Below are 24,871 nucleotides of genomic sequence, written 5' to 3' on the forward strand. Positions count from 1 at the left end.
TGCCCATGCCCGACTCCAGGAGCCCCTGGTGATACTTCCTGCTGCAGGCCTCTTGCTGCTGCTGTCCCTCTGAATACCCAGCAGGTTTCTTGCTGCTGATGTCACCGGCTCTCTCGGGCTGCAGGAGGGTTCCTGCGCCCCGCACACACGCAGCTATCAGTGATGGTTGAGGAGGGGGGCAGCAGCGGCGGAAACTGAGGGAGGCGGGCACCGAGCAGGGGTGGCCGCGGCGGCAGAGATCGTTTTCCTAAAGGCAAGGAACCGCCTGCAGCCCACTAGCCAAATCTGCCCTTCCTGCTGGCTTCTCGCGCTCTCTCTGCCCTTGTTTCCCCCGCCTCTCTCACTCCCCTTCTGAGTCCCCTGTATGTGTATCTCTCTCCCCTCTACCCTTGCTTCCTTCACCCCTCTCTATCTCGTTCCACTTCTGACCCCATGTGCACATCTCCCTTCTGCTGCCCTGGTTTCCATCTCACCCTCTATTCCGCTCCACTTCTGACCCTGTGTGTGTGTGTACGTCTCCCTCCCCTAGGTTCCGTCTCCCCTCCCTCGACGCCTGACCCTTGTGTGTCACTCTCTTCCTCTGCCTTGTTTCCGTCTACCCTCGCTCGACGCCTGACACCCCAGTGTGTCACTCTCCCCCTCTGCCTTGTTTCCGTCTCCCCCGCTCTCTTCCTTCACTTCTTCACTCTCCTTGAGAAAAGTACAACCTTTCAATTCACTCCTATCATTCTGAAACAAGCATTGAAAATGCAATAGGTCTCGCCTTTTATTACGTTAAAGCCATTTGCTTTGCTATACAATGCCATTAGCAAAGCACATGGCTTTAACTTAATCAAAGGCGAGACCTATTGCGTTTTCGATGCTTGTTTTATGTAGTGTACCAAAAGAGGGACATTATGTAGAAAGTCTAGACGACCCGTATTGGCTCACAAGGCTTAAATTGATAATACTAAATGTTCTCTTTTGTGGTAGTTTAGGCTTATCAGAGAGTAGTATTAATCATTTGTTGAACACACAGTCAATAAATGAGACACACATTCGAGAATAAGCTCAAGACCAATCTAGAAAAATAGCAAACATATTTAATATATTTTTTAACACAAAGATGTTCAGGTAAGTACTTTCTAATTATCAATTTCTACAGGTAAGTAAAAGTGTCACACAAATCCATTTTTACACAGTAATGTTTTCCTACGAAAAAAGAAAGATATACTAAATACAGCTATTTGCAATCGTATTTCGGGGGTCCCCTTTGCTCTTAAGGTGCTACGGGTACAAGGCCACAAGAGTTGCCAGCAGTTTGGGTTTAGCTCCCCTGGAGTGTCGGTGTTGAGGTGCTGGACGGGTTGGTAGCCTTGCACACTACACCTTAGGCAAAAAAGGGGGCCACCTAGAAACAGGCTGTAGAGGGGGACTTTGGGACTAGTCCAGGAGCTCCCACTAGTGGGCTCAGTTCGTGAGGGTCTTGGGAGCAGGGGGGCTGGGAAGTTCGGGTGCTGAGGTTTTTAGTCGGCTGTTCCAGCGCGTAGTACACGCTTATGGTTCTCGGTTGGACCTGTAGAGGGGGACAAAACAAGACCGCTGGGCCACGCTCAGTGCTGGCCTGTGCGAAGCTGACATACCTTTCGTCTGATTGGTCTTTGCGGCATTGGTGTACGGATTGAACTTCAAAGACGCTTTGCTTGCTGCATGGGGTCTGGTACCAGGGTTTGGTACAGGGTGGCTCCTGTGGGTCCTGGCATCACCAAACCTGGTGGGGAGACGGATCTGACCACTGGGAGCACGGTGACCTTATCTTGGGTGGCTGCTGCGCCAGTGGACCCAGTGGTCAGCAGTTCGGTAAACCAGATGTTGCGGTCAATTCCTGCTGCCTGCAGGGAAGGGGCTCCTCCACTTTAAGGGAGATGCAGACAGCTAGATGAAGTGCTGGTAGGCCTCTGCGGCTTTTGGAGGATGCACAGCTGCAGGACATTTCTGGTTGTATTGATTGTGGGGACAGGAGAATTCGGGGTCTGACGCCAAACTCCACTGGTAGTCCGCAGTTCTTGCTTCTATAGATTTTCTTTCACCTGACAAAATAAAAAGGACAATCTGAGTTTGTGGTGTCAGGGGGCTACCTAAACACTGAATTTAGGGGAATTGAGCAGAGTGAAGGGTAGTAGCCAATGGGCTATGTAACCTTGGGCTCACTACAGCCCCTATATGACCACTTCTTGTGGGTCCCAGAGTTCCTAATTTTCCCAAAATCAAAATGGTGGAACCCTTCTTGTGTGGAGCACATCAGGCAGCCCACCTTAACGGTGTGATTTGACTGGTAGTGCACCACGCCTCCTTTCATAGCTAATTTCCTGCCTGTCCTGGTGCCAAATGGGCCTCGGTGGTATATCCTATGTCTGGGGAAAGCTGGGGTCGCATATCAAATGCAGCAGGCGGGACTTTAAAGCTCCTAACCTTGAATGCTAAATCACTAGCCATCCTGCTGTGTGATGTGTGAAAACCTTCCTATGGAGCAGGTACTGTTTCTGGCCTCAGAGTGTGGGCTCTCACCTGCATGGCGTCAGAAACAGGTGTCCCTTCCTGCATAAAAACAATCCTACATGCAACGGAGGCGCCCTTGCACCATAGTGCAAGGGTGTCTGCGTTGAGGCTAGGCTGCCAAAACTGCCCCAGCGCAGAGGAAAAAGCAGGAATGTGATATATTGCCTTAAATACAGAAGATTACTGCCCTTTCCCTGTCGCACAGTGCAGTACAGAAGTGACTTGCTGCACTGCAAGACGTTTTCGTAACTAGGCCCCTAAAGTGATCTTCACTGTTTATACAACACATCAATAGATGTAACGAATACCTGAAATTCACCCACAGAAGGAGTAATAATGAAGTAACTTTCATGGGTGCGTGACTTTTTGCAGAGGGTGTCTTAGGCCCTGAGACACATCACAAATCGAAGGACAACAATTTTTTTTTAATTTGACAGTTTCTACCCACACCCATTGTGGGAAAATCTTCCACACGAATAATGCCTTAGACCACAGAGAAATTGCAATAATTTGATAGACATCAAAAGTCAGGCAGAGGCTTTCAGTGACAAATTAAGAGCAAAGGACTACCACAGATGACAATTCAGAAACAAAACAAGAGGGCAAGGAATAACAACAGAGAGGCCTTTCAAGAAGATCAAAATGAGCATTCCAAGGACGAACCGATCTGTGTGACAACCTATAATGTAGTCTCCAAACAAGTGATGATCAATAATAGAAAATAGAGATTGTGGAGACATGGAGAGGGAACCTCGCCTATATGATACCTATGTTCTAAAACAGAAGATGGAGGAGCCTTAAGGATACACTTGTCCACATGCAGGAAACAAAATGCACAAATCAGACCCAGAATTTGACATTATGGGGTCTACCAAAAGTCACAGGACACTCTCCGTGTGGGAAGTGTAGTTTTTGTCATTTGAAAAGACCCACCAAAATATTAGACCTGAGACTCCAAAAGAAGTGGATTTTCAAAGAACCCCCAAATTATAATTCTTCAGGAGTAGTGGATATGATTATTTACTTCTGGAACATGAAATACGTGGGCATGACCATGAGGAAGGTGAGGACAAGAATAAGAGAGCACAGGAGCAGTTTGAGATGGAAGAAAAACACCACAAAAATGTCTAATCTTTCCCGACAGTAGGAAATACAGAGCATGACCTAAAATGGCCGTCATTGAACAGGCAGAGATCCGGGTGAGCTCCGCAAAATTGATGAAAGCTTTATTTGAAGAGCAACAAAGGTGGATCCATAGTTTATGTACCCATAAGTCTCGTTTCTCTGATACATACCACGGACTAACTTTAACACGACAAGATCGGGGCGACATCACAATTTGAAGTTGAAGATATGGTATTTGTAAAGCGCGAACTACTCACCCTTTTGGATCTCAAGGTACTCACCCTTAGCAGGGTCTCAAGGCGCTGGGGGCCGTCATTAAAATTAAGTGAAAATTATTTGACTTAATCAGAACACAATCCAAAGAACAACCCCAGACACTCAGCACCATGGGCGTTACACCTTCCTGTGAAGACTTCTCTGCTTTCTTTATCCAAAAAACTGACAACCTAAGTAGCGATCTCCTCAATGACGCAATCCTTTACTCCAACCCCCAACACACAGCTATGCCTGAACCAAAGAACAATGCTAGATGGTCATCCTTTGGCACCTACTCCGAAGAAGAAATTGGCAGATTGCTCAGCACCCTGAAACCATCCAATCACCTCACTGACCCCCTTCCTGCTAACGCTGTAAAAGACTTTACCCCTTTGCTCCTCCCACTCTGGACTAAGATTATCAATAGCTCTCTTCAACAAGGATCTCTTCAACAAGGATCCATTCCTAACGCCCTCAAAGTCGGGCAAGCCACACCGCTACTAAAAAAACAACAGCAGACCCCACTGATCTAAACAATTACCGCCCTATTACAAATATTCCCACCCTCGCTAAACTGTTGGAGAAATGCGTACAGCTACAACTGACTAAACACATAGACAAGTTTGATCTCCTCAACGCCCATCAGTCAGGCTTCCGAGCAGGGCACAGTACCGAAACTGCCATGACTCACATAGTGGACGACGCCCTCCAAATCCTAGACTAAAACGATACCTGCCTCCTCATCCTTCTGGATCTCTCCTCAGCATTCGATACAGTTAAACATAAGAACTTACTCGAACTGTTGTTTAACACAAGAATGGGCATTTCTGGGACTGTTCTTAAGTGGTTCACCTCCTTTCTACACAACCGGTCACAAAGATTCAAAAGTAACAACCTGTTGTCCCCTCCGGTACCTGTATCGCTAGGCGTCCCTCAAGGATCCTCCCTCTCCCCAACACTGTTCAACCTAGTTATGGAACCTCTCACTACTTTGCTACAGACATCCAATGTTCACTTTCACATGTATGCCGACGACACCCAACTTTATCTCAAAATACAATCTCCCAAGGACATCATGCTTCTGAACACCACGATCAGAAACACCCAATCCTGGCTTGCCGAGAATCACCTCAAACTCAATGCGCTGAAGACCGAGTTCCTCCTGATCTCACCTCCCGCAAAAATCTCTACGGCCCAAACATGGCTTAAACACTTAACGGCTCTAAATGTACAACCTACCGTTGTAGACTCGACAAAATCTCTAGGCATAACACTCGACGCCAATCTCGACATGCAGCAGCACATCAGCAAGGCAACCAAAGGAGCGAACTTCCAAATCGATACCTTGAGAAAACTTAAACCCTTCCTTCCAGCCAAAGACTTCCAAACTGCAGTACAATCTATAATCATCCCGCACATAGAATATGGTAGCACCGCCCTCTGCGGGCTCCCCCTAACTACAACGGCACCCCTAAGAGCGTCCCTTAACGCTGCAGCGAGACTCATCACTGGTTCAAAAAAACACTCGTATATTTCCCCTGACTTTAAATCCCTGAACTGGCTACCTTTTGAAGCCAGAATTCATCTGAAAATCGCCTGCATGACACACAAGGCTGTACACCTGAGCTCACCTGGTTACCTCACCCAGAAGCTGACAATCTCTGGCGGCTCTAGAATCACTAGAGGCACAGACAATCTTCTGCTAAAACCTCGAAGATTCCGGAAGGAAAAAACTTATAAACGCTCCTTCTCAGGAATGGCACCCAGGATCTGGAACTCACTCCCTCCTGAAACTAGACTCATCCCATCCATCACACTTTTTAAGAAAGAAGTAAAAGCGTTCCTCGTGGCTAAACACACATGATCTATTATTTTGTATCTCTCATGAATCTGCTCTGTAAGACCTGCCTGACCACCTTGGTCTTTATGTATTACTTGTATTATCGACTTACTTGATTGTTTACGTTCCCTCGTTGTATATTGTTATATTGTTGACGCACCTACTTGACTTTGCACACTGTACCTACACCACCTCAATGATCCCTACTCTTGTACTACTGATGCACCTATGTGACTACACATCCTGCACTCACCCACCTCAACTATGCCCTCCTTTACGCTATCTCCCAAAAAATTTAAACACACTTAAGCAAGTATATGCTCCTTATTTTTGTACTTTATATTATTGGCACAACTGTTTGACTATGCACCTTGTACCGACACTACCTCACCTGTGACCTACCTCATGTTTTTTTTTACCTACCTATGTAACTATGTAACTACTATGTAACTACCTAACTACCTCAACAATTACATTGTATCACTCTATCACCCCCGTGTCTTGTAAAGCGCTCTGATATCGCAAAGATCTTGTTCGCGCTATATAAAACTTTCAAAATAAAAATAAATAAATAAAGTGAGCTATTGCCCAGAGTCCAGAGTCACATGGTGCTGAACTGAGCTGCCGCCGGAGCCGGGGATCGAACCGTGAACCCTGTGCTCCGAAGTCAGCTGCCCTGGCCGCTGCACCACACCTCTCCACTCCATTTGGGAACAGGGTCATTTAACTGGCTTAGGATCCTTACCTTGCCGCCCTAAATTCACCAGTGAGTATTTCAGATCACCTCACAAAATGCCCAATGTCTTTTTGCTAACCTGATGTGCTTTTTATATGCACAGATTCAGCTAGGTATTGCGGTTATTTTGGCTAAGAACCCACAGAACTGGTGTATTACACCTGGTAACACACAAAAAGGACTTTGAATATTAACACATTAGCTGGACTTGATATGCAACTGAAACCTAGCTGTTAACGTTGTTGTGTATATTATAGTAGCAAGAAAATTACTATGTCTATATGGCAATCGAAGGCTACCGGTGACGTGCATTCGTGAGAGTAGATGACTCGACACAAGGTAAACGTTTTTTGCACAAAAAGAAACGTTTTAAAAAAATCATCTAATAGCCATATACATCGTAAAACAAAGTCACACACATATCGCCAGAATGCTGATACGACAAAATACGTGAGACATACAAAGCATGCACCAGCGCCATGTTATTCGAAATACTGTACTGTAAGGGACTTAAAGGCACTGAGTCCACCATACATGCTGTAGCACCCTTTGTACATATGTATTTTAAACGTCACAGACATAGGCATTGTTTTTGAGACAAAAACTGTTACAGTTATATTAACATTTCCTTTTAGTTTAAGAACGTACATTAATATTGATCCACGAGCTAGTAGCTGTCTGGGCTTGATGCATATTGTGTACTCTAGTCTGGTGTGTTAGAGTGTGGCATGATCATTTCTGCACAAAGCATTGTCTTGCATGAGTGTGCATTGTGGTTGCAGTGATTGACACGTGGAATTATTTAAAAAAAAATTGTCTTAACAGCTGTCTTTAGCACAGGTTCTGACCCGGTAATTAAAGGGCAGTCCGGAGATATTGTATGAGTGAATATGAGTGAGTGCCACTGATTTATGCGAATGAGGTTCCATAGATTATACTTCAGATTACAGGTCTTTACTTTGGCCCTGAAGAAAGGCCAGTTGGCAGTGATGTAGCCGGCTGAAACATGTAGACTGGTCATCATAAGATGCAGGAGAGCTAGAAGCCTCCAAAGGCATCTGACTGTGTTTTTAAGTTTACCAGGGAACCCCTAACATAATTATTCACCAGCGTACCCTCCAGGTAATCTTATCTGTTTAAGATCCCGACACCAGAGGACAAGATCTGAGTACTCCCTCTATAATAAAGATTGAACTGGCACGGATGGATTCCTTACCCGGGCAAGGACTCTATGATGAAGCATTCTGCCAAGAGCTCTTTGTGGGTGAGAGGCCTTTTACAAAGACCTGAGGTCTTTTTTGAGAGGACAGAGGAACTCCCATATCAATTGAGCTGTGGGCTGTCTCTCTCTTGGCGGAGCAGACCCCTGATGCAAGAAGCTTCTCCCTCCATCGGCTTCAAACACTTTAAATGGGACTGAACTGGCACTTCTCGGAAGTAGGCAAATCATGACCAGTAATGTAATCTTTCTCCCTTTGGTTTGCACGTTGAATGATCAGGCAGATGCAAATACTACACACCTTTAAATGGTACCCCCCACATAAAAAAATATGAGTGTAGAAAGCGTGCATTGTAATACAGCACTTGTTTAAAGCAGCATTGTCCTATCTAATACATCGAGGGGGCGAGTGTCTGAACACATGGTTGGATGAAGGTCTGAGAAAGAAAGATGAAGGACTGAGTGTGCGAGTGCATAGAGGGGTTAAAGGGTGAATGTCTGAGCACATGCTTGGGTGAAGGGGCGTATGTCTGAGTGCATGAATGGATAAAGCGGTGAATGAATGGGCACATGGATGTATGGCTGGATGGATGGGAGAGTGAGTGAGTTATTGAGTGAGCAGCAATGGCAGGAGGAGGGAGTATCTCCCAATCAAGACCTAAAATCCACTGGTCTTCAATGAGCGACTGATGGTTCAGAACCAATCCTGATGTGTTTCTGTTCTTTCCTCAGTATCCAGTTAAAGAACAGCGGCCCCGGCCTGGACTGCGCCTACTTGAACGCTGATAGGCTCGGCGCGCTGGACTGCGCGACTTCAAGGCACTGGATCTGCACAAAGGATGGACACTGACCTACAGCCCAACAACACATGCACATCCATCAGATCCGCCCCATTGTATGCACTTTCCCAGCACAGATGGGAATCCCTTCTGAGGAACAAAGACTGGATCCTTTAGCTGCTCTCAAAGTGGATCTATGCCAGTGACATCATCTAAGTTATATTTTTGTGCTTAGTATTTATCTTATTTGTATTTGTTTATTTTATATTTGTTTTTAACCCTTTCCTAAAATGTAAATATACACACTATATAGGCTGAAAATCCTTCCCTGCCTCATGTGTAGGGATATTTGTAGAGTGCAAACATTGCTGCAAAGAAAGGGAGCAGGGTCCAGGCCTGGGAGGAGCCAGTGAGTGCAGTCCGGGAGAAGTGCTGCAGGCGGGGAGAAGTGCTGAGGTGGGGCACACAGAGGAAGAGAAGACACATAGACCAGTGACAGGTCATTAGAAACTGTCCGCCAGCCCCGGAAGAAGATGTTGCTAGAAAACACAGGTTCTCCAACAAGAAAGGCACAAAGACACGGCTCTCTTATGTCTCACACCCTTTGAAGGATGCAGGGGAGCAAAGCACTTAGTATTGAATGACCCAAAACAAAGTGTCTAACAGGTATTGGCAATGCCAATAGGTCATGCTTACCTTTACGTACAAACAAGACGGATTGGCATTGCCAATGCATGTTTATAGCAGCTTTCAATGTACAGGACATGAAGGGACAATGGCAACAGTGTGATGACACATCCATTCATCGAGTTATGAAGTAGGTAAGTAAGAATTTATTGTATAGTTAATAAAAACCATTACAAAAATAAAAGTGCTTTAGTTTAAAATTGGTTAATATACATACCTGTTAAAAAAAACATTAATAAATATTTATTAATAAATATTTATATTCATAGATTGTCAGGTGTGAAATTATTACTGAACTACATGATACAGTTTTATATTGGTTCAATACAGAAATTACTCTTTTTTTCCAAAGCTTAATGTCAATTCAAGTCGATCCATTTGCTAATACAAAACGTGAAGTGAGACAAAGGTTCTTATAGCCTCTTTACGTTACGTCATAATCTAAATTTTTAACGACCCTTTACAATGACACCTCTTTTGCTCTCGAAGTTCATAACAAACTTGACTGATCTGCAAATAAATTGTGGATCCGCTGTACTCAGAACTTGTATGATGGCAGATCGACAAGTACGTATTCCATTGTCATTAAATTTTGCCTTTAACCAGCGCCGTTGTTCCTGGTCCAGTGTAGGACAGATGCAAAATAGATGGATAATGTCTTGTTTTGTGGCACCACATAAGTCACACTCCTTGGCGACCAGTTTCATCCAAGCTGGTTGATCTGCATTTGTTCGCAGACTTCCCATCCTTAAACTAAGGTATTTCAGTTTGAGAAATGATGAAAAGGATAAACCGAAGTAGACTGCAGGTTTGGGCATGGTATATGATTGGATTACCATCCAGGCATGTGAGCGATGACTAGAGATTGACTTGTTGTTGATCAGCGAATGCCTGTTTGCCGCCTTTTTAACTACTTGCTTGAATGATAATACAGGTAGCTTAGTTTGCCACAATGATGCAAGTTCAGTGGTATCAAGGGACAGGTTTAGAAACTTGGTGTACTGTGGATTGGGACTATTTTGCATTGCCTCCGACGTAGCAGAACTGATCTGTTTCCCTGTTCATCCAGATGTCATACCAGAACTTAATGGTCTCGTACTTTTTTTGCAGAACTTGAGATTGTAGGCCAAACTCGAGTCGGACCTGTGCCGGAGAGGCATTGCACGGTAAACTGAATATACGCTTGTAGACTCTAGTTTGAATTTTATCTAGAAGCTGGGCACTTCTCCCGTGGTGTAACACACTGCCATAGGCTATTGTAGGGAGTAGCTTAGCCTTGATGACTGCCAGAAGTGGATTAAACAGAGGGCCTTTTAACTGCTTGGAAATACTGTTGAATGCATGTAACATTGCTATTCCCTTTTTTTCGATGACCTCAAAGTGCAAGGAAAAACGAAGGCGTCTGTCCAGTTGTATTCCCAAGTACTTATAGTTATCCACTACCTCCAGTTTCTTGTTATCTATGACAAAAAGAGTTATGAAGTGAAACGATGGCTAGATTGTCCGCTTGTGAGATTGTGTATTAGGAACAAAGAGGAGCACTGGCTGTGAAAGCAAACATACCACGCTTGGGTCAGCTTTTTAGGTCCAGCCCGGGAGCATTCATTCTGTATTAAGGTCTGGTTGTGAAGCTCCACCCACTCTGCCCAGTTTTGTCATTGGCTTGTGTCCTTGTCTATTGTAAACTGTGGCTTTTCATTAGTCATAGGCTTAGAGGTCTCTCCTTAGTACCACCTTTTCCCATTTTGTAACCTCCCATGAGGACACCCCCTGTTACCTGTGTTGTTGCTGGGCACCTTTTAATTACAGCCCCTGAGCACTATTTTCTCAAAGAGCGCTGTCCCGCCTGCTCTTGCCGACAGAAAAAGATAGGACATGCTCTTTCCTAACACATTTGCAATGCAATAGGTCTCGCAATTGCAAGAGTTCAAGCTATTGGCATTGTAAATGGCAATGCCCTTTATTTATCTGTTTTAAAAAAAAACATAAATAAAAGGCATTGTCATGTACAATGCTAATAGCTGAAACTCTCAAAAATACGAGACCTATTGCATTGCAAATGCTTGTTATAAGGTTGCAGCTGTGAGCACTGAACGTAATATGGATCTGCATTACTACCATTAGTAGTTCTGGACGAGGCTGCTTCGGCTGGCTCCCTAGCTCATGCCATCTCTACACCGAGGACAACTGAGCTGAGCCCGCCTAAGCCCTTTGTTGCTTTGTTATTCACCACATTCAATGCCCATTGGTTGACTGTAGCTGTCAATCATGACGCATGGAGACACGCCATTGCACAGTTAGCCAAAGGAGGGTCGCCATCCTGGGGTGTCTGTGAGATGAGTCCACATAGGAAAGGTGCCCTGTTTCCCATGTTTCCTGCTAATTTGTCAAAATATTTTCGGCTGTGGACACGGCTCGTGAACACGGATTGTCACATTTGCTGCTGTTTGGGGAAATGTACTGAGCTTCACTGTGACCAGACTGTAGTGTGCGTTCCAGTTCATGCACGTCACGCAGACGTGACGTGCGGCGGCCATGTTGGCGGCGATGCGCGTGCATCTCCCATTGCGCGCCGAGCACTGAATGAGACGGTAGCGCCGGCCGGCGCTCCTCGAGCAAATCTAATTATCTCTTAAAATAAAGTAGAGTTACGGTACAAACCTGCTGTCTGTGATTATTGGCAACTACTCTACAGTGGCGACGAGGTCGGGAGGTGCCCAGCCAGGCGACACCAGAAGAGAAAAAAAATCGGACCCTCCACGTGGGCAACACAGGGAAAGCAGTCATCAGGCCCATCCAGACCGGGCACACAGCTACCCTGCACAACCCAGTCAACTCGACGGCCCATAGGGACACGGCAGGACACACCCAAGGTACGGCGAGCTCGAGGAGCGTGGCAGAGCCACAGCTACCCACACAGGCGGCGAAGAGGTCAGAGTGGTGGCACAGATACCCCACAGCAGCCAGAATAAGCGCGTAAATTCCTTTTAAACAACGCCAGGGAGGAACAGCGCTGGCTACTAAAGAGGAGGTGGGGACTAGCACAGAGAGTCCCCAGGTGGAGACGAGCACAAAAACAAAGGACAGCACTCCAGGTAGTCCCACCGGCAAAGACGTCAAGGCAACAGTAACCAGGGAGGTGAAAATGAGTACACCGGCAGGATATGCAATCGCACCTGTGCAATTCCTACCGAAACCCGGAGACCCACTGAGGAAGTGGGAGGACTGGAAAGAATATATAGATAACTTCATAGGGGTCCTGGAGGATGAAAACGAAGAAAAATTCACTCCACAAAGGAAGAAACGCATACTGTTACTGAACTTGGGACCGGAAGGACTCAGAATGTACAAGAGCCTGGTGCCCAAGCAGAGAGATAGTTCTGATGATGACGTGTATGCCCATGCAGTAGAAGACTTGGACGAACGTTATCGCCCTACAATCTGTGTGTCAGTGGACAGATTTAATTTCCAGCAGAGGAAACAACGGACAGGAGAATCCATAGAAGAATACGTAGCGGCCTTGAGGAAGCTGGCGGCCACGTGCAAATACGCACTGTGGGAAGACGAATTCATCAAGGACCAGATAGTTATGCACACTACGAGCACGAATGTACAGGACAAGTTATGGGCAAGCGGCGACACCTCACTCAAGGACGTTCTGGTCATCGTCAAAAGGGCGGAACTCGCACGGAGGTGCGCCGATGCAACCAAGAAAGACGTGGCGACCCCAACCATGGTGAACAGGATACAAGAGGAGGATCACCGCAGAGACCAGAGAGGCAAGAATCCAGTAACCAAAGGAACCAACAGATGGCAAGGGAATTCAGGTCTGCAAGGGAAGCAGACAAGCAATGACAGCAAGAAAACGTGCTATAGGTGCGGAAGTTGGTCCCATAAAGCACATGATAGAAGATGTCCGGCGTTCCGGGCCAAGTGCCTACACTGCGGCATCTTAGGCCACTATGAGAAAGTGTGTCGGAAGAAGCTACCCAAAGGCGTGGTGAAATGTGTCGACCAAGGCGAAGAAGATCAGGAGGAGATCGCAGAGGAAGATGTGGTCACCGTCCTATGCATCTACGACCAGGTATTGTGCGTGGAAGGGAAGAGATCTACCAAACCCGTCCTGGAAATGTCAATGGGCGGGATCACCATCACTGTTGTGGCGGACACAGGATCTCCATTCACCATTGTTCAACAGGCAGTGTGGGAGGAAGCGTTCAGACCGAAGTTGGGCCCAGAGTTGGAGAAACTAGACATTCGGCCGGTCACATACAATGGTGATCGCATTCCGATGGTAGGGTTCCGACGCCTGATGTTCGAATTTAAGGGCCGATCAGCATGGTGCAAGCTGTACATTGCAGAGAGAGGACCCTCCGTCTTCGGATGGCTAGACCAGGGCGACTTAGGAATAAAGTTGGATCCAGGAGGGAAGGAGCAAAAATTACTCACAGAACAGGAGGAATGGCCTGATCTGAACAAATGGAAGGAGAACTACCCAAAGGTGTTCGGAGGCACGGTGGGAAGGATGGAGAAATTCCAACACAAGATCGTGCTCAAGGAAGGAGCCACCCCTGTAGCTCACAAAGTGAGGAACGTACCCATTGCGGTAAGAGAGGCAGTCCAGACGGAACTCCAAGAATTGGAAAGGAAGGGTATAATCGAACCGATCACCTGCGCCGAATGGCTGGCGCCCTTAGTGGTGGTTATGAAGCCCAATGGGAAGGTCAGGCTCTGTGTGGATTTGAGAGAACTGAATAAGAACATTGTTGTGGAGAAATTTCCCCTCCCCAGGATTGAGGAGATGTTGGCAAAGACCAGAGGAATTAGGTGGTACTCCACTATCGACTTGACCTCGGCCTACCACCAAATAGCACTACACCCGGACAGCAAAAGCCTCACATCCTTCATCACCCCGTTCGGGTGCTACCAGTTCTGCCGCATGCCGTTTGGGCTGGCCTCGGCGGCCGCAGTCTTTCAGACAATGATGCACCAACTGTTCAGAGACTGCAAGGACGTCCAGTATTTCCAGGACGACATTCTGGTGATGGGGCGCGACAAACTGGGCCACGATCAGAAGCTCGGAAGAGTGCTACAGACATTGGAGAACAAAGGCCTCACAGCAGAATGGACCAAGTGCCGATTGGGCCTGCAATCGGTAACGTATCTAGGCCACGAAATCGGAGTGCAGGGCATCACCCCAAAGGCGGAAAATGTAAAGGCCATCGCAGAATGACCGCCCCCCAAGAACAAGGAAGAGGTCAGGTCGTTCTTGGGGATGGCGGAGTACTACAGCAAGTTCGTGGTACACTTTGCTTCGAAGACCCACTACATGAGGTTGCTGACCAGGGAGTGCGCAGCGTTCCAGTGGACAATGGAAGCTCAAGGCGAGTTCGAAACTATCAAAAAGGACGTCACAGGAGCCGTGCCGCTCAAAGGATACGACCCACAGGGCGCCACGGTGCTCACGACCGATGCCAGTGACAAGGGCCTGGGCGCTGTGCTCATGCAAGACCGAGGAAGAGGAGAAATGGAGACAATCAGCTTCGCATCCAGAGCATTGACGGATACCGAGAGCAAATACAGCGTGATTGAGAAGGAGATGCTGGCGGTGGTATGGGCCATGGCGAGATTCCGGCAATTCCTTTGGGGTACCCGATTTCTACTCAAGACAGATCACAAGCCGTTGGTAAAGGTGCTAACATCGAGCGGACATGCCAGTGCCACACCCAGGATATCCAAAATGACTCTAAAGTTACTCGAGTTCAGGTATGATGTGGAGTACATCCCCGGGATTCGGAACCGAGTAGCTGACTACCTGAGTAGAGCAGACGCCATGGAGCCTGGGGAGGAAGACCCTGCAGGCAGAGGGGAGTTGGTAGCTCTCGTAGAAGACCAGGAGAAACTAATCAGCCAACAGGAATGGACAGAGGCATACGAGGAGGATACTGACATGAAGGAAGTGAAGATGCACATTGTACAAGGATGGCCAGACAAAAGGAATGTGAGGGTGAACATGAGGCCATACTACGAAGTGAGGGAAGAACTGTCGCTAGGAGACAAGGGGGTATTCATTTACAGAGGAGACAAGGTGATCCCCCCAAGGAACCTCATCACCAAGCTAGTGGACCTGCTACATGAGGGCCACTTAGGTATAGGAAAACTCAAGGCAAGAGCAAAACAAAACTACTGGTGGCCAGGCATGGACTTAAGGGCGGAAAGGCAGGTCAGGGAGTGTCCACAATGCCAAGGAGCGGACAAAACACTAAAACCCCTGCGGCCAGCGTTAGGAAAGTTCGACCCTCCTTCTAATCCGTGGGAAGAGCTATCCATAGACATTTTGGGACCAGTCCTAGATGACCAGGGCACGCAGAAGTATGTGTGTGTTCTAATGGATCAATACTCCAAGTGGCTGGAGTTGAGGGTGGATGAGTCCATGGACACTGAGAACATTTTGAAGTTTCTGTCAGAGACCTTCACAAGGGAAGGAATCCCCAAGTCCATTCTGAGCGATAATGGCCCCCAGTTCACGTCGGAAAGGTGGAACAAATTTATGCAAAGGAATGGCATCATCATCAAACACACAGCGATTTACCATCCAGCCGGGAATGGCTTAGTGGAGCGGTTTAATAGAGTAGTGATGGGAGCCATACAAGCCGCCATCTCCAGCAACAAAGACTGGGAGAAAGCACTAGAGAATATGGTGTGGGCCTACAGAATAACCCCCACCGGCACGGGGTACAGCCCGTTCTAAATATTGAGAGGGCGAGAACCCTTCACGCATGATAACAGGATTTGGAAGGAAAAGGTCATCACCAGTGAGTGGTCCCCGGCAGTGGTACAAGCCAACCTGGAAAGAGCACAAACAATCTACACCAACCATTACAACAAACGAAGGAATGTGAAAGGAACAGGTCTGGAGAAGGGAGAGTGGGTAAGAGTAAAGCTAGCCACTCTACAGAAGAAAGGAGACAGTAAATATAGCAAACCCATGCAAGTTAAAGAAGTGTATGATCGAGCGGCCCTGCTGAGCGACGGAAACGTGTGGTCCCAGGACCGCATGGCGCGGTGCAACAAGGTATTGAGCTGGGAGCAACCCGGAATGGAATGGGAAGAAATGGACGATTTAAATACTGAAAGGGGACAAAGCGCAAGTGAGCAAGATGGCGGAGCAAGTGCAGAGAGGGCGCGAGAAGGCGAAGGAGTGAGCGAGAGTCAAGGAACTGAGAGGGACCGGCCAGGGAGAAGCATGGATGATGGTGGGGTGGCGAGTGAAGAAACGGAAGGAACTGAATTGCAGAATCAAGGGGCTCAGGGGAACCCCAGCAGGGTTACCAGGAGTGGAAAGCAGGTGGTAAGGCCCTCCAGATTTCTAGACTTTGAATTGGACAATGATTTATAAGGGTCTGCTTAAGGTTCAGTAAAAGGGGGAGATATGTAGTGTGCGTTCCAGTTCATGCACGTCACGCAGACGTGACGTGCGGCGGCCATGTTGGCGGCGATGCGCGCACATCTCCCATTGCGCGCCGAGCACTGAATGAGACGGTAGCGCCGGCCGGCGCTCCTCGAGCAAATCTAATTATCTCTTAAAATAAAGTAGAGTTACGGTACAAACCTGCTGTCTGTGATTATTGGCAACTACTCTACACAGACAACTTCACAAAAATGCTGTAAATATCCATTAAAATAAAATTTTAAAGAAATGCAATGTATGTCTGTCCAGAGCAGGGGCAGAGACCCAGTTGGGATTTAACCATTTATTGACTGTAATGTGTATTATCCATTATCACGAGCACTTCAAAACCAGAACCCAACTTTGAAGGCGAACAATAATGGATGGGAGAAGAGCCTCAAGATCGCTGGGAGAATTCAGAGGAGGTCGCTGCCTCTGCTCAGACTTACCTATCACATTTCCTGCATCACCGGCAGGGCTGGGGCAGAGTCACTGACACCGCAGACACACCTCTGTATTAAGCAGCAGGTCTGGCGCCTGTGAGCACACCCATGACAATAGGTGGGAGCAGGATTAGTAACGTGGCAAACACAACAAGCATTTGCAATGCAATAGGTCTCACATTTATGAGAGTTTGAGCTATTGGCATTGTAAATGACAATGCCTTTTATTCATGTGTTGTTTTTAAAATAGATAATTAAATGGCATTGTCATTTACAACGCCAATAGCTTAAACTCTTGCAAATGCGAGACCTATTGCATTACGAATGTCGGTAGGAATGTCTGAATTGTGTGTACATCTCAACAGCAGCACCACTGCCATCTCTCTTTTATTCTAGGTAGTTTCCCTTGGACATTCCTTGCTGACCAAACAACTTTTCATAGATACAATGGATCTTTGCATTGGTGGACATTTTATGAAGCACTACAGTAAGATTTTAGTTAAGATGTGGCAAATCTTCGACACAGGAGGCAAAAAAGTGAAATAAGTTAATTATTGAATTCATATTATTAATTGGCAATTTTTCTGTAGAGCATTACATTCCATCAGTTTTTAGCTCATCTGTGACACTACGGAAAGAGACCATGGAATTGGCCCAGGTGCCCTGGCAAAAGCAAACTACTTAGTTTAAGAAATGGAATGATACCCAGAGAAATGGCCAGCAGCCAGGCATGTCCACTAACCTCTTTTTTTATATCAAACTAGCAGCCCGTCCCAACGTTGTCCGGTATGAATTGCTGCCGGCCAGTAGTATATTGTTTTGTAGGATTTAGTTTTGATAGCATTTCTTATCTGTGACAGGCCTGTGAAACGCTCAGATTCACAGTACACTGCTGATGCATTAAGAGTGCGCATTCAGTAGTGTGTGAACTCGAGTTTCCCTACTTTATTTTTCCTTGCAATATTATAAAGCGCGAACTCGACAACATGGCATGAGCACAATTTACATTACAGAAGAACACATTCATTTGTGGTAGGCACGGGGAGACAAAGCGATTTGCCTGGAATCACAGGATGTTGAGCTGATGCCGAGATTCAAACGTGGATTTACAAAAGGGGGTGGTGATGAGATTCAAACGTAGCTCCCCAGCCCTAAAGTTCGCAATTCTAGAACTTGTGGTGGGAGGTGTGTCTAAAAGTGTATGTCGGTGCTGGCCATCAATGAGAGAGACCTGTGCATTTTTCAAATGGGTGGTGAAAAAATATGAGTATGTTGCTGGAGATGTGGGCTGCCGTGCCACCAATGTACTTACCGGGGGAGGGTAAACACCCATTATTCCGCAACTTTCTTTCCGCATACCATCACTCCGCATACTTTCATTACGAAAGTACCATGACTCCACAATGCCATTGTAACGCATGGCATCACATTTTATATGCTTTTACCACGCATACATTTACAACAAAATTCGATTGTAAATGCATGAATGGTAAAAGCATGTTTTTTTTTTAATGTTTGGATAAGGTAAGTAGGGGTATATGTTTTGGGGTACTGAGGGATATCTTTTGGGTGTTTGGGTATTTTAAGGGTTCAGATATAGTTATGGGGTACAGGGGTAGTTTTAGGGTTTAGGAATAGGAATAGGTTTTGGGGTACAGGGGTATTTTTAGGGTTCATGGCTAGGTTAGGGTTTTGGGTTATAGGGGTATTTTTAGGGTTCAGGGGTAGGTTTGGGTTTTGGGGTACAGGGGTATTTTAAGGGTTCAGGGCTAGGTTTGGGTTTTGGGGTATAATATCGAGACACAGGATATCGACAGACAAAATATCGACGCTGGAATATCGAAGGCAATTATATCGACACCCTATCTACAACATGGTAAGTACAAAAATATCGAAACTAAAATATAGATGTTAAAAATATCGTAATTAAAAATATCGTTTTTTTTGTTATTAAAAAAAGAAATATAAAGTAAATAATACATTTATATAATTGTAACTTATGTAAAAATATTTTAGAATTTCGTCTGTGCATGTACTGGCAAGTTCCCTTACACGGGCATAAAATCGTTCCATAGATTCACCGTCCCTTTGGCGTGCCTGCCCCAACTTGAAAACCTCGAAGTCAAGGTTTAATTGTGGATCGAAATGGCCATTGAGAGCTGTGACCGCAGCGTCGAAGTCGCCCACCGCTCCAGTGTCGGGCAGGTGTTTAAATAGCTTGAATATTTCATCCCCGATGTAGTGGAGCAGCAGGGACCTCTTAACTGCTTTGTCTGATTCTCTTGTGGTCACGAAGTAATTTTCTAGCCGTTCCAACCATATTTTCCAGCGTGGGGACGCAGTTGACGAGTCCTCCAGCTCACTAAATGGTGGCAGGACCCCAGATGCGGCATGCTGGAACGTGATTTGAATCTGGGCGGCGGGTGTGTCATTACCACCCATGGCTGACTGTCTTAAGCTGTCCTCCCTGCTGTCTCCTTACTGTGTGGTTGGAAGGTGGCCTCTCCGGTGGTCTGGGCGTGGCAAACTGGGTGGATGGGGCGAGGTCCGCGTGACCACGTCGCAGTATATGCCCTGTATGGTCGTCGGGCGGGGCCGGCGTCGAGGTGTCTGGTGGCACAGAATGGGGTTATGTGGGGTTTGGCAAGCAGTGTCAGAAATTGCCACGCATCCCTCTCCAGAGCGCTCCACGTGCGCTTAATGCAGGGCCAAAGCTCTTTGCTGTCCTTGGCGATTTCCCCTTTTGTACAGTTTTGCTTGTGTGAATTTAATGTCTTTTCCCTTTTCTTTTCTGCAGTTGGCGGCTCTTAACGTGTACCCCAGTCTGGGAGTGAGCCGAGTACCTTATTGCCGCCAAATCCGCACTCGCGCCTCCAGGGCGGTCTCCCGTTGTCACTAGGGCCTCACCTGACCACGTGGTACGCAGCCTCAGCGGGCGTCCGGGGTCTTGACGTGGCGTCGGCGCACCGCTGTAGCAGCGTTATAATGGCATGTGTGATAAAGACTTAGAAATGATGTCTTTTTGCGGAGTAATAGTCCCGCGTTATAAAAATTGCGGAGTGATGGTATGCGGGATGTTGGTTTGCGGAATATCATCACATATTCCCGGGGGAGGGATTGTCCCTTTCTTGCTATTTCCGTGGAGGCGGGCCTTGTGTCTGGATGCGCGAGGCCTGTGCGCAACAGAAGTGGAAAATCTCCAGTGTGCGCTTCAGGCGTCACCAGAAGTTAAGGCGAGATTAGATTTCCTGCACAATGGCCCCTGTTTGCACCCCTTCCGGCCCTTGGGAATAGCGCTATGTCTGACCACCATACAGTAAAGCAGGTGCACTTCACTGCGAGCGCGAGGTAAGCACACCCGGAGCTGGAATGTACAGAACCTGGGAAGAAAAAACAATGAAATATTGGGCACAACGCTCGCTTTTTTTCCCCGTAATCCCGCGTCCCGCACACGCCACCAGCACACGCCCACAGCACACGATATGAGACTTGGCATGCAGGGGGGAACGTACCACACGCCCCCAGGGTTTGTCACGCCTCAAGCACACGCCCACTGCACAACGCAGACACGCCCACAAGGGACTACTTTGCTGGCACGGTTCTTTTACCTTTTAAATGTATATGGTGGGCGTCTGCATAGCCTATGTCCTTCTGCTGCAACTGCCCTTTCTATCGCTGTATTGGGTGTTGTGATTGGTGCTGTGGTTCCTCAGATTACCCGCCTCAAAGGTTTGTGCTCTCTCTTTATTATATTAGTATAGATATAGATTTTTAATAATTTGTATTGCAGGATAACTATAGCAATACATTACAGTTGACCACAGCATTGCATCACAGTTTGAGCAGACCATACTCAGACTACTGCACATTTCGACATATATTGTACTCTGTTAGCTACGTTCATACATGTACTCACTATGTGCTATGAAGCCAATAACAAGGCACGTCAATACGAGGTTGCATTTTTTTGTTGTTCCTGCTACAACCAAACTATATTTACAATTAGCTATTAAGTATATAAAACCACAAAAACTTTAAAGCATAACAGGTCTAGGCAGCAAATTAACAATCTGTTGTATATCAGTTGGCATTGTATGGACTAACGTTCTAGCGGTTAATTTTAAGGGCCACATCTCAACTCATACATATTTTCAATGTACATGGGCTTGCTAAACTGTTGTTATTGTGCTCATCTCGAAATTCCAAAATACAATACCCAGGTGGTGCTCACAAAGATACGCAACAAATAGCTAAAAAATCAAATTTACAGTGTAAACAGAGAAACTATGGCAGAGGAAATGGTTAAACAAAACAAATCCATCAAATGACAGGAACAGAACAAAATACATGCTTACTCTTTGCAAAGAAGACGTTCACAGTGTTTCAACCTTACAAATTCATAAGGTCATCATCAGGACAGAGGACAAATGTGGAGATCTATCAGCAAATTACATTTGTGCAGTCTTAACTAACAATATATCAGGCGAGAGTTTCTGCGGGGCCAATGGTACTTAACTTTGGTCTCCAAAGAAAACAAAATTAGAGCCACATAAATCCACTGTGGCAAGGGAGAGACCAAACTAGTTGGATAGTGACACTAGTGATTGTCAGATTTATTCAGCAGTTCAAACCATTGAAGTATTTTGAGCTTAAATGTGGCCATATAAGTTGTGCATGGTTCTCTCTGTTGCATTTGACCTCATGAATTAATAAGGTTGAAAAAAACTCGACACCTCACTTTGGCAAAAAGAAAGGAAGAAATATACATTGCATTTTTGTTTGTCATTTGATGGATTTGTTTTTTTAACCTTTCCCTCTGCCATTGTTTCTGTGTTTACATTTCAAACTGAATGTTTAGTTATTTGCTGTGTGTAACCTGGTGAGCGTCACCTGTCTGTTGTATGTTGGAATTTTATATTAATTGTTTTTCTATTAATATTTGCAATAACAAACGTTTTTTCAAATAGTTGTTATGGGTACTTTCGCATTATTTTGCTTCACTTCTTTCTGTTTCTAAATCCAATTGTTTCATTTATGTAAAGTAATTGTGTTTTTGCTTTCTGGTACGAAGTATTCTCTTAAACCATTGTAGATGTTATAATATATATTGGCCCCAAGTTCTGGGTAATAGGGTCGCCCCTGTTTGATATAACCATCTCTAAATTAGGCAGATAGTGCCGCCAGGTGGCAGACTGTTGTAGGTGCCAGTATTGACACTTAAGTGCCAGTGCTGAGTAACGAAAACCACTGGCTCAAATTAAGCGCTGGTTCCAAGTAAGCTCTGTCTGATGCAAGATAAGTCGCCACCCTGTACGGGCTCTAGATTCAGTAAACTGAGAGGGTTTCAGACCAAGGAGACTGTTGGGGTCTGCGAGGAGTGGGGTATATTTCTTAAGTCTGTGTCTATTGAAGGTGGGGTCATTGTTGAAGACTGTCCCTGGATGCTGGTATGTAAAGAAAGGTGGCGAGAAGGGAACAAGATTGGAAGTGATGCAAACAATGTGCTGCCGCGTTCTGGACCGCTTCGCTTCTGGTCAGTAGATGCTGAAGCAGACCCAGGAGGAGAGAATTGAAGAAGTCAACCCATAATGAACTGGTGGTTTCAACCACAGTTTTCCAGTTGTTGGCAGATAAAAGGGAAACAAAGAGGCTAATTCCATGCTAACATGGGATGAGAAGGAGCGCTTGTTATCGAAAATGACTCCAAGCTTCAGTGCCCTCAACCAGGAAAGATCAGGTGTCCAGGACGGACACATAAAGTTTAATAAACTCTTGGGGGACCAGTGTTAACCCAGAGCTGGCTCTGTTACTTCAGTAGACATTAATACCATGTATTCTGCCCCATTGAAAGGAGAACTGACATAGACCTGTTGTTTACTTGTAAGAGGAGGGGGCACGAACACTGTGCCCCAGACAACCCCAGCAATGACAACAAAGGCACTTATAGCAATCGGTTAAGGAGGCCCTGAGGTAACAGCATTTGCCCAGCCTAAGTTTATAGAAAACTGCTGCTTACTCTGAAACTGCTGACTGCTCAGCTCATTTATTGGTCCACTCCTTTTTTTCCTGTAAATATCCTTATGTGATGTAATCTTATCTGCTCTAGATACACATCTTGTTCCCGGGGCTGCTGTTAGAGGAGTGAGTGGTCACCATGGTAGATGTCCTAGGGTTCTTGGGTGTGTTGCTCTGCCCTTGCTCTCCTTAGCATTCCATCGGAAGGCTCAAATTGGGCAGCAGTGGTGTCCATTTGCCCTTCCCACCCACTGATTCCCACTCGGAGCTCTGATTGGGTGCCACAGCTCGTCCTCACCCTACCCAGCCATTCATTATCTCTCTTCCTAGGACATCCTGGAATGCAGGCCATGGGTGTAATGGGTAACTTCCTGTGGGCCTGGAGAGTATCTGGGTCGCGGTCTCTCCTGACCTCCTCCTGTCCCTGATCCATTCCTCTTCTTAATTGAATGTCTCTTCCCAGAGATGTTCTGACCTTTCTCTCAGTGGAAGTCTGCCTCTCCTGCCCCCCCATTGTAGAGACCTGTGGATCCACTACTGTGGGTTGTGCTTTGGCAACATCCAGGTTGCTGCACTGACATGCACTGTGGGCTTCAATTCACGTCCCCCTGGTACGCGCCCAACCTCTGCCGGAGACTCGAGAACTGATCCACTGCTACATTAGGGTCAATGAGGGGCTTATTTGTGAGAGCCCAGCATCACCTTTGCACCACGTAAAGTGGTAAATGTGTGAGGCGGGGCTCTCATTTCGCTTTGTGAAGCTACGCAAAGTCACCCTGTGAGGCTTTGAGCAACTTCATAAATCTTGAGTAAGAGGACTCATCGTAAATCGCGGCGTTTATTTACTCGAAGTCCAGAAGGCGTTCCATGGACGTTGCGGTGGTTTTTTCCACATACCACCTATAGATTTTGCTACTGCCCTAGATTTACAAAAGCCTGTTGTTGGACTTGTTCCTTTTTGCAGGGTCATCCGCAAACTTTTTGCCTTCCTCCTTTATTTTGTCTGAACTGTTTTTATTGGTTTTATGACTCTGGGCACTTTACCACTGCTGATCAGTGCTAAAGTGCATATGCTCTCCCTATTGCAAATTGATATATAGATTAGTGATTCAATGATTGGCTGATTTGGTTTACTGGTCAGACCCTAGTACATTGCAATGAGTGTGCCCAGGGCTTGTAAACCAAATGCTGCTAGTGGGCTTGCAGCACTGGTTGTGCCACCCACAGAAGCAGCCTTGTAAAATGTGTCTTAGGTCTGCCATTGCAGAGCCTGTGTGCAGTCTGGTACTGCCATGTTGACTGAGGACGTGCACCCACATGCCAGTCGGTAAACCTTCCCTTTTCTTCATCAGACACCCCTATGGTAGGCCCAAGGGCAGTGTGCACTGTAAGTATATGTTAGGACAGCCCTGATGAGTGTGGCATGTCCTAATAGTGAATTACAGCCATTTTCGTTTTTCGCTATTGCAAGGCTACCTATTCCCCATAGGCCAGAATGGGTAGTTTGATTGTTACATCTTATAATCCTAAATGACTCAGGGAACTAGGTAGAAATTCGAGTTTAGTATGCCTGAACTCAGAATGATAAAATGCATCTTTTAGTGAAGTTGGTTTTAACATTCTGTGTTGAAAATACCACTTTTAAGAAAGTAGATATTTTCTTGTCTAACCATCCAAGCCTGCCTCTGATAGGTTGTGTATTCCTTGTCTGGAGTTTGAGTGACACGGGCTGGGGGATTCCAGGAAACAGGGTGGGTCAGCACAGTGCTGAATAGAGAGATCTG

The 24,871-nt window shown here is 46.3% G+C and overlaps 1 protein-coding gene across 1 annotated transcript in view; it reads left to right on the forward strand.

Annotated features, from left to right (window-relative positions):
* The window catches only part of LOC147665125 (uncharacterized), a 180,832-nt gene extending 171,388 nt beyond the window's left edge, over positions 1-9,444 (forward strand). The window contains exon 6 of the mRNA XM_086949756.1: positions 8,446-9,444. Coding sequence (XP_086805882.1) covers positions 8,446-8,563 — 118 coding nt within the window. The 3' untranslated portion in view covers positions 8,564-9,444. The remainder of the gene's footprint in view (positions 1-8,445) is intronic.
* Positions 9,445-24,871: the final 15,427 nt, after the last annotated feature.

Source organism: Lissotriton vulgaris, unplaced genomic scaffold (assembly GCF_964263255.1).
Source record: "Lissotriton vulgaris unplaced genomic scaffold, aLisVul1.2 SCAFFOLD_668, whole genome shotgun sequence".
Classification (NCBI taxonomy): domain Eukaryota; kingdom Metazoa; phylum Chordata; class Amphibia; order Caudata; family Salamandridae; genus Lissotriton; species Lissotriton vulgaris.